A 10,658-nucleotide genomic window follows, 5' to 3' on the forward strand; every position below is an offset into this window, starting at 1 on the left:
TTGTTTGAAAAATTGCCTCTTATGTTTTTGGGGTTTTGAAAAATGAAAAATAACTGAAAATCTTGTCTAATTATACCCCTCTCAGACCCCCTGTGCGAACCGCACAAAATGGACTGCGGCCGCACAGGCCTTCCTGCGGGTACTGCGGTCCAGTGCCCTATGCGGACCGCACAAAATGGACTGCGGCCGCACAGGCCTCCACCGCGCACCGCACAAAGTCGACCGTGGACCGCACTGGCCCCCCTTCCACGGTCGCACACGCTTTTGTGCGGACCGCACTGGCGGGTTCAGAGACCTGCAACTTCTCTGAACCTGCCACAACTGTGTTTTTAGGCCTAAGGAATCCCAGAACCTACCCGAGCCCTCGGGGCTCCAACCAAATATACACAAAATTCTCAAAAACATCCTATGGACTTATTCGTGCAATCAAATCGTCTAAAATAAACATCATGAACATAAAATTAAATCTCGAGATCAATGAAATTTTCTCAAAACTTGTTTAAACATCAACTTTGCGAGTTAAGTCTGAATCATGTCATATGACATCCGTTTTTCACCAAATTCCACAAAAACGTCTTAAATCATATATAAGACCTGTACCGGGTGCCGGAACCAAAATACGGGCTCGATACCATCATGTTCTAAGCAAGTTTTATTTCAATTTTCCTTAAAGAGTTTCAGAAAATAATTTCTTTTAAAAATTCATTTCTCGGGCTTGGGACCTCAGAATTCGATTCCGGGCATACGCCCAAGTTTCATATTTTCCTACGGACCCTCCGGGGCCGTCAAATCACGGGTCCAGGTCCGTTTACCCAAAATATTGACCGAAGTCAAATTAACTCATTTTATAACCAAATTTTATAATTTCTTTTAATAGAATTTCATATTTAAGCTTTCCGGCTACGCGCCCGAACTGCGTACGCATATCGAGGTGACTCTAAATGAGGTTTTTAAGGCCTCAGAAATACATATATATACACACACACACACACACACACACACACACACACACACACACACACACACACATATATATATATATATGTGTGTGTGTGTGTGTGTGTGTGTCTCTCTCTCTCTCTCTCTCTCTCTCTATATATATATATATATATATATATATATATATATATATATATATATATATATATATATATATATATATATATATATATGTATATACACACACACACACACACACTTCACTATAATACTATAACGTTTATATAACTTGTTATAGTATATGTTAGTGTGTGTGTGTATATAACACATACACTTCGTGCTACTTTAACTACATATATAGCATGTTATAGTACATGATACTATATTCATTATTTGCATTGTAACAGAGTTAATGAATTACATTCATTCATCACTAGGTTATAAGTCGATGAATCAATTATAACATATTAATTGATATAAGTCGAGACGTTTTGTTTTTAATATATATACATGCATCTGAGTAGGTTATAAGTCGACGAATCAATTTACAAGTGTATCAATACCTAAAATAACCCAGCCTTGTGTTCCGAGCGCTTCATGTTCTTATATATATAACATATTAATTGATATAAGTCGAGACATTTTGTTTTTAATATATATACATGCATCTGAGTAGGTTATAAGTCGACGAATCAATTTACAAGTGTATCAATACCTAAAATAACCCAGCCTTGTGTTCCGAGCGCTTCATGTTCTTATATATATATATATATATATATATATTTATATATATATATATATATATATATATATATATATATATATATACACACACACACACACACACAGAGACACTTCACTGTAATACTATAACGTATATATAACTTCTTATACATTACTACGTACGAATAATTAATGAATTGATAAACCAATATAATACTATTCTATTAATTGATATAATTGTATTCATTATTTGTATTATAACAGAGTTAATGAATTACATTCATTCATCACTAGGTTATAAGTCGATGAATCAATTATAATAGATTAATTGATATAAGTCGAGACGTTTTGTTTTTAATATTCAACGATGCATCTGAGTAGATTATAAGTCGATGAATCAATTTACAATATATATATATATATATATATATATATATATATATATAACACGCTTTGTTGTACTACTTTAACTACATATATAGCATGTTAGAGTATATTTTAGTGTATTCATCCCTTGTATTACAAAAGTGTTAACGGATTACATTTATATTATTTGATAGTAAATACAAAAGTGATTTTTAATTTTGACCAATGTTGACCTGAAAAGAGACCAACTTTGGTCGCTAATTATCCAGAAATTAAAATTAGCGACCAAAGTTGGTCGCTAAATTTAAATCAGATTTATTTATATTTTATATAATATTTAAAATAATAATATAATTGTTAAACATTAGAACTGGGTCCCAGATTAGCGATCAAAGTTGGTCTCTAACTGCTTCCCCTTTCGTGAGCGACCAACTTTGGTCGCTAATTTTAAATTATAATTATTTATATTTTATAATTTTTTTAAAATAATAATATAATTATTAAAATTTTATAAGTGGGTCCTACTTTAGCGACCAAAGTTAGTCGCTAATTTCAGTATTTCTTTGACCAAGCAAGTCTGACCAGTCCGGTCAACATTTTGACCAAATTATCGACCAAAAAGCGGCCAACCTTAATCGCTAATGTATTTAGAATAATTATTTATTTTCTCCAATTTAGCGACCAACGTTGGTGGCTTTTCTTGACAGACCAAGTTTGGTTGCCAATTTTTGGTCGTTTTTTTTCGAATTTCTAGTAGTGCACGTGGATTATTTCTGTCATAAACGGAGGGAGTAGTAGATATAAAAATATCCTGTTCAAAAACCTCAAAGAAATGTCTTCAATTATTAATCTCCCATGGTTAGTATGTGGGGATTTTAATGAGGTTACAAATGCCTCTGAAAAATTAGGAGGAAACCCCATCAAGAATAACAGAGTTTCAGCCTTTGTGGAGTGTATTAACGAAATGAACATGCTAGACCTAGGCTTTACTGGACCAAGGTTCACCTGGACTAACAAACCTAACAGCCAAAACAATAATTCCTTTATACTAGAAAGACTAGATAGATTTATGAGTAACCCGGCTTGGCTTGAAATATACCAAGACTCAAATGTTACACATCTCCCACGCACATACTCAGACCACTGTCCACTACTCTTTAACCTCATACGTCATTCTAACAAACCTGTTAGTGCTTTCAAGTTTGAAACAATGTGGCTACTTTACCCTGATTTTAAAAATTTAGTCTCAAGTTGTTGGCACTCTAACGCCGAGTATACAAGTGTTATGGCCAGCTTTAAAAATAATGCCCAAAAATGGAACTCCACATGCTTTGGAAACATTTTTGCTAATAAAAGGAAAATTATTGCTAGAATTGAAGGTCTACAAAAAATGAATCTGATCCATAAAAAGACATTTCACCACAACCTTGAAACAAACCTTATTTTCGATTACAATAATATTCTTCGACAAGAAGAGGACTTCTGGAAATTAAAATCTAGAGTCCAATGACTAAATGAAGGTGATTCCAACACAAAATTTTTTCACACGACTACAATCCATAAAAGGCACAAAAACAGAATTATGGGCCTAATAGATAATGCTGGCAACTGGACCTTAGATAAGGATGCCATTACAACGGGAGAAATTTAAAAATAGCCAGATTTACAACTGGTCGTTCAAAAATAGCCCAGTTTCAAAAGTAATCGAAATTTAACCATTTTTCATGTAAAGATAAATCTAAGCGAAAACACTGTTCAAAACCCGAAAAATACGCCAGTATATTATACTGGAGTTCCAACATAAGTATGCTTGAACTCCAGCATATTATATTGGAGTTCTAAGATAAGTATGCTGGAACTCCAGCATAATATGATGGAGTTCCAGCATAAGTACACTAGAACTCCATCATAATATACTGGAGTTCCAGCAAGTATAATTGTCGAGTATAATATACTGGAGTTTGGAGCACTGGTGCTCCAGTCTCTAGTATATTATACTGCAATCAACAAAGTATACCGGTCCAGCATAATATGCTGGAGTTCATACACAGGTGCACCGAACTCCAGTATATTATGCTGGACCGGTCTCTGTTGCAGCAAAATAGTGGCTATTTTTCATTGACTTCGTAAATGCTGACTATTTTTGAATGACCAGTCCGGAAACTGACTATACCGTGCTATTTTTACCATTACAACCACTATCATTGAGCATTTTAATAATGTGTGTACTACTGAACTTCCCTATAGTGTTAAAAAATTCCACAGATATTCATGCACTGACACTTGAAGATCAACTTCAACTCACCAAACCTCTTTCAACTTTAGAAATAAAAAATGTCGTCAATTCCTTTAAGCCTCTAAAGACACCAGGTCCAGATGGACTTCACCCCATTTTCTTCCAACAATTTTGGGGCGATACTCAAAGTGCAATCACTAATTTTTGTATGGATGTCTTTTCAATCAACCAGATCCCACATGATATTAATAATACAAACATAGTTTAATCCCTAAAGTAAAAAAACCCGAATCGATCACTCAATATAGACCCATAAGCCTTTGCAATACGATTTACAATACTATTACTAAAATAATTCTCCACCGTATAAGACCTCTATTGCACAAAATTATTAGCCCTAATCAATGCAAGTTCATTCTCGATCGCAGAGCTACTGATAATAGCATCATTGTCCAAGAAGCTATTCATTCCTTCAATAAGAATAATAGTAAAAAAGGGCATATGATGCTGAAAATTGATCTAGAAAAAGCATTCGACCGTCTCGAATGGTCCTTCATTAGATTTTCCTTGGCAAGCTTAAATTTCCCCCCAAAGCTAATTTCACTCATTATGTCATGCGTCACAACTTCATCCGTATGAATACTTGTCAATGGGAAACCTACCACTTCTTTCAACCCAACTCGTGGGATTAGGCAAGGTGACCCCCTTTCACTATACTTATTTATCATTTGCATGGAATCCCTAACCCGCTTAATCAACCAAGCAATAAACCGTAACCTTTGGAACCCTATCAAAGTAGGAAGAGTCTCAACAAAACCATCGTATCTCCTTTTTGCAGATAATCCGGTGCTATTTGTGGAAGCCGATACAAAATATACCTCTACTATTATAAACATTTTCAACAACTTATCATCCCAATCTAGTCAAAAAATAAACTTTGCAAAATCTAAAGTCTACTCCTCAAAAAATGTCCACCCCACACACAAAGAATTATTGCAAACTCCCTCAACATTAACTCAACCACAAAATTTGGGAACTACCTAGGATTAGTCATCACTAACCACCACCCAAAAAGGAGCGTACTTTAATTAGATCAAGATTCAATATATATAGGGAACTAAACTTGACAAGCTGCTACTGATTCCTATTCAAATTGAGAAACAAAGAAAGTTAGAATACCCAACATGCAACAGATTCCTATTGAAATTGAGAGACATTCGACAAGAAGTTTACTTGGTGAACGCTGATTCTCCAAAGCAAATTAATGAATTTTTGCTTTTACAATTTTATCCCATACGGAATTATTATATGAAAGAATTATTTAGTTTTAAAGGGCATAAAAGTCGATCAATATTTAGAGGGTATTTTTGTCGCTCAACATTTAATGTTTTATTATTCGTGCTTTAATAATATATATATATATATATATATATATATATATATATATATATATATATATATATAAATAAATAAATACTTCATTCACCCGTCACATTCCTAATGCTAATAATGAATATTGAGCATTGTTTCGGTTGATGCCACGGGTGGTCAAGCGCACATCCTTCGCTGAAAAATTATACTGCATATAAATTAAATATCACTTTATATGGTTATACAATTGAGTGAGACAGTCCAGCGTGTTCAAAGTAACGTTCGCGAGTTCAAAGTTCTGTCCATTTTCTTAGCCCAAACTAAATGGAGACAACCATGTGTGGTCTATTTGATTCTTTTTTAATCTAAAAAGTTTTCTAATTAATGAAATAACTTTTAATACTTAAAATTTGTGTAGAAATAAACAACTAATCTTAAAAGTAATTTTTTAACTAAAAGTTATTTCTTAAATAAATTTTATAATTTTAAAGTCAAGCTCTACAAAATTTTTCTACAAACTACAAATCCTTTCGTCTCTTTCCTTTAGTTTTATGCTTATTTTTATTAGTAAAATTTCTAATGTCGTCGTTTTATTATTTTGATTTTGATTTATAAAATTATAGTCTATTATTTTTGTTATTGTTTAGCTAAATATTGCATAGTTTGATTTAGAAAATTTGGTATACCAATTATGAGTAAAAAAAGTTATTGACTTGCTGAAAGTTTGAGCAGCCTTAACAGAAGCTAAGTCACTGATCCCTAGCTTGTAAGATTGTGCCAAGCTTTTTCTCTAGAGAATTCTATAGCATTTGGTGAAATATTCCGATTCACAAACTGAATGTATGGTGAAAAACTCCATCCGGTTGTAGATATTTGATTAAACTACGAGAAACAGCCAAACAAACTTTCGCCACATAAATTAAATAAACCTCGCAGTGTACACGTGGCATAAAAGAACAGCATTAATCTCCAAATATCAGTGATATATTAACCCAATGAAACTTAGCATTTCCCAAAATACTGTAACTCTATATTGAGGTCAATCGAGGTAGTATCAGCACACATGGCAATCGAGGTGAGTTTATTGATGGATTAGTAAAATTAAAAGAAAAAAAATTACTTTTTTTTACTACAAATTATTGATTGATTAATTGATTTGAGTATAAGTTTAGGCATGGTTCATGGATGAAAATTCAGAAGATCAGAGGTTACCTCACCACAAGAATCCACCGGAGTTTGTGTCTGTGGAACACTTGGCAGAAATTGGAGTATTGTACTGGAAATTGAATCCTAAGGAGTACGAGAACGATGAAGAATTGAAGAAAATTCGTGAGAGTAGAGGATACAGTTACATGGTATTTGTCTTTGTGCTTTATCTATTTCTTCAATTTATCTTTTGTGACTGTTTCTCAAATTGATGATGTCAATTTGAAGACTAGGGCTTACTAGAGTAGTATTAAAGATATAACCACTTGAATATATTGGAGAATCCCAAGTGTTAGATGATCCTTTCGTATATTATGGACCAAACAGAACAATCGTTGTTTATGATATTAAGGATTCATACAGCCACTAGAGTCTGTATTGAGGTATAATTGCAGTTGTACAATGGAAAATGTGCATCTTTTGACTTCTTTTCACTTTTCTTCAATTAAGGAATTGCACATCCACATGATATGAACTAAAGTCTGTAAATTAATTTGCTTTTGGAAGTGTTTTTTTCTTTCTTTTTTTGGTACTTTTGTAAGTCTGACTTATAGCCCGTTTGGCCAAGCTGCAAAAATCAGTTTATTTTGAGAAATGCTTTTTTTCAAAAGTGCTTTTCTCAAAAGTGCTTTCGGTGAGAAGCAGTTTGTGTTTGGCCAATTAGTTTGAAAAACACTTCTGAGCAGCAATTAGTGTTTGACCAAGCTTTAAAATACTGTTTCTAAGTGTATTTTTCTCAAAAATGCTTCTCAAAAAAGTGCTTTTGGAGAGAAGCTACTTTTTTCTGCTTCTCCAAAACTGCTTCTGCTTCTCCTCAAAAGCACTTTTTTTCCTTCCAGAAGCTTGGTCAAACACCTCAATTTTTGGCTGAAAGTGCTTTTGGCCAAAAATAAGCTTGGCTAAACAGGCTATTAATCCGTTTTCACGATTCTTAGAAGCACAAGCAGAGGCGGTGTAAAAGATTTCTGAAATTTCGGCCATCGCTCTCATTAGTTAGAGCCATCTTTTTTTCTTTCTTCATCTCTGATTTTTATACCTAATATAGTTCTTGCTGAAAAACTCTGTTTTGTGATATTTCATGTTTTAATTTTAGTGATTCATATTATTAGTAGGGATCCTGCAAACTTCTTAGAATGAAAATTTTGAATTTGCAATAGATTAGGCCTAATGTCCAAGTATCAAAATCAAGAGCTCAAAATCATTCTCCATGTATAGCAATAAAATCAAGCTATTGTAACAAGGTTTAAGGTTGACTTCAGGTTTGTTTATCTATGTCTCCACTCGTGTTAACTGGTGCAAACACGCTCTTGAAGTTTTAAGAACCTCTAAGCAATCTGTGAAGTGTCTACTTAAAATTTCTAGATTTGTAAATTTTCCTAGATATTAAAAGATTGAGCTTCTGTAACTCTGCTACAATTAAAAGGAGGTAGTTGTTTATCAGCGGGTAGTTGAAACTGGGAAGAGATGACGAGATAAGATTATGTTTCTGCTGAACGTGTGACAAAATCATAGAGTAGACATATAATTGATACCTTAGTAATGGCTTATGGGAATAGTAGGTTTACTTCTAGGATGGCTTTCACATATACTAAGACGGTGTTGCATTTATGGAAAAGATGATCCTATTCATGTCCTTGCATATTTGGTTCTCTGTATCCTTGATCAGTTTCAAGCATTCAATCAGGGACTTTGCTTTAAATGTTGAAATCCCATGTGAATATTTGTGCAACGGGATGGAATACACAGGACTGATATTGATGGAGACATTGGTCAAAACTAGCATCAAGGAGACTTAAGTCGATGATTTATAGAGGCTAGGGGAACGAAGTTGAATGGAATGGTTCAGATATCTCATCTTCTGGATAGTGTATAAAATAAAGTGAGATGTTTATGTGGTACTTGTATGTTTATTTTTTGGTGTCTTAGAATGAGTGGAAAACGATCCAAGAAGATAGTGGTTGAGCTATGTGGACCTCCAGCCGGTTAGGGAGATGGTGATCAGATGCAATGTAATGCAACACACATTATGCCTAAGTGCCAATAATCTGGATCCAGGGAGATAAAAGGCACTGATGAAAATGCAATTTATGTGCTGTTTTTTTGTCTTCTGAATCCTTTTTCTGCTCTTTTTGCTGTATGTGCTTTTCAACCGACATTTTTCCTCAATTAAGCTGTATGGTGGTGAATATCGAATTACCACTATCATAGCATGTTAAACATGCAGATACTATATATCAGCTATTAGAAATGTGAGATTTAAGGTTCAGTATTAGTGGTCATTTATTGTTTTGTTCGGAGCTCACAAGTAACTCCTCGCTACATTTAAAATCGGGATTGCAACTTCAGTTTCTTAGTTCTGTAGGTCTATCGACTTTAAGTGTAGCTTTACCAGAGCTCCCAATAGAGCGCACATGATCTGTGTGATTATTCTCTCGATGTGTGCAGAGACTGTAATAATTGTGCCCATTTAAATCTTTGATTCTGTACCAGCTATGCTGCAGCATCATTTTCTTACTTCTGTCATGCTTTTGTCTTGAAGGATTTGCTGGATTTGTGCCCTGAGAAGGTGGAGAACTATGAGCAGAAGTTGAAGAATTTCTACACAGAGCACATACATGCAGATGAGGAGATACGCTACTGTCTGGAAGGGAGTGGATATTTCGAGGTGAGGGACAAGGAAGATCGCTGGATTCGCATCTGGATCAAGGCTGGTGATCTGATCATCCTACCTGCTGGGATTTACCACAGGTTCACTCTCGACACGGGGAACTATGTCAAGGTATGTAGAAACTTTAGTTTCTCTTTCAGTAAGCAGAGAAGAAAAGTTGGCTTGGTTTGCCAGCGACATTAACAAAGATCATACAGTGGTGGTGAAAAGATATAGAGTGTATTTCTCTGTTTGAGTGCTTGTAACTTTTCATAGTTCAAGCTATATCCTAATCAATCAAAGAAGTAAATATCTCCCTTTCAAACTAAGTGAACCTTGTCACTACTTAGTCTTATATTTGGTAATGCAAGGATGTAACTAACAAGTTCTTTGATGAATATGCTATCTGATGAGTCATTCCCTGATTTTAAATGCCCATTTCATAAATGACTTTGTGTGCAGTTGATGAGGTTGTTCGTGGGAGAGCCGGTGTGGACAGCTCACAATCGACCACAAGAAGATCATCCAGCAAGGAGGGAGTATATCAAGAGTGTTACTGAAAGAGTAGGAGTGCCTCTTGCAGCACACTGAGACATGTGTTTCTTGTCGAATGGAGCTCGTGTGCGGCAGAGTTTTAGTGTTTGCTGCATATTATTCTATGTTGGTATAGAATATCTTACTGTATTACTGTATATCTGGAGACAGTGTATATACTTATTTGAGGCAACAAATGAATATATTTGGACTAGGAGCTTAAGTTGGCCTATGTTCTCTAGAGCCAATGAACTCTTGGTGAATTTATGCTATATTCAGTAGTGCCTATGGCCTGTGGTCAGATATTGGAACAAGGACCAAAAAAATTCCCTAGAAGTTGTATACATAAAACAAATATGAGCTTTTTAATAATAATTAGTACTATGGCCTTGATATATGAAGTTCCTATTTTTCCAAATGAAGATTTGACTATTAAAGTTATTAAAATAAGTTGCAACTTTATCTTTCATTAGGCATACGATCCCAATCTTACTAAGATTTCCCTTCATCCGCTATTGATACTTAATAGTCTCATTCAGACTCTAAATTCTTTTAAAAAGAAAAGTAGGTCTTTTGACACACTATCTTCTCCATAGGCAAGAATTCTAACGATCATAATTTCAAACAAAAAGGTAA

At 34.3% G+C, this 10,658-nt stretch overlaps 1 protein-coding gene across 1 annotated transcript; it reads left to right on the top strand.

Moving 5' to 3' along the window:
• The first annotated feature begins 6,556 nt into the window (after nucleotides 1–6,556).
• Nucleotides 6,557–10,423, top strand: LOC107815917 (acireductone dioxygenase 1). Its single transcript, XM_016641570.2, has 4 exons — nucleotides 6,557–6,710; nucleotides 6,808–6,990; nucleotides 9,381–9,620; nucleotides 9,951–10,423. The coding sequence occupies exons 1-4, from the start codon at nucleotides 6,699–6,701 to the stop codon at nucleotides 10,077–10,079; spliced, it is 564 nt and encodes a 187-aa protein (XP_016497056.1). The 5' UTR covers nucleotides 6,557–6,698; the 3' UTR covers nucleotides 10,080–10,423.
• Nucleotides 10,424–10,658: the final 235 nt, after the last annotated feature.

This window comes from Nicotiana tabacum, chromosome 7, assembly GCF_000715075.1.
Source record: "Nicotiana tabacum cultivar K326 chromosome 7, ASM71507v2, whole genome shotgun sequence".
NCBI classification, from domain to species: domain Eukaryota; kingdom Viridiplantae; phylum Streptophyta; class Magnoliopsida; order Solanales; family Solanaceae; genus Nicotiana; species Nicotiana tabacum.

Excerpts from the sequence above, each read along its gene's own strand:
- LOC107815917 (XM_016641570.2), top strand. Across the intron at positions 6,991-9,380 it reads GTAGAGGATACAGTTACATG|GATTTGCTGGATTTGTGCCC; the intron begins GTATTTGTCTTT and ends TTTGTCTTGAAG. Across the intron at positions 9,621-9,950 it reads ACACGGGGAACTATGTCAAG|TTGATGAGGTTGTTCGTGGG; the intron begins GTATGTAGAAAC and ends CTTTGTGTGCAG.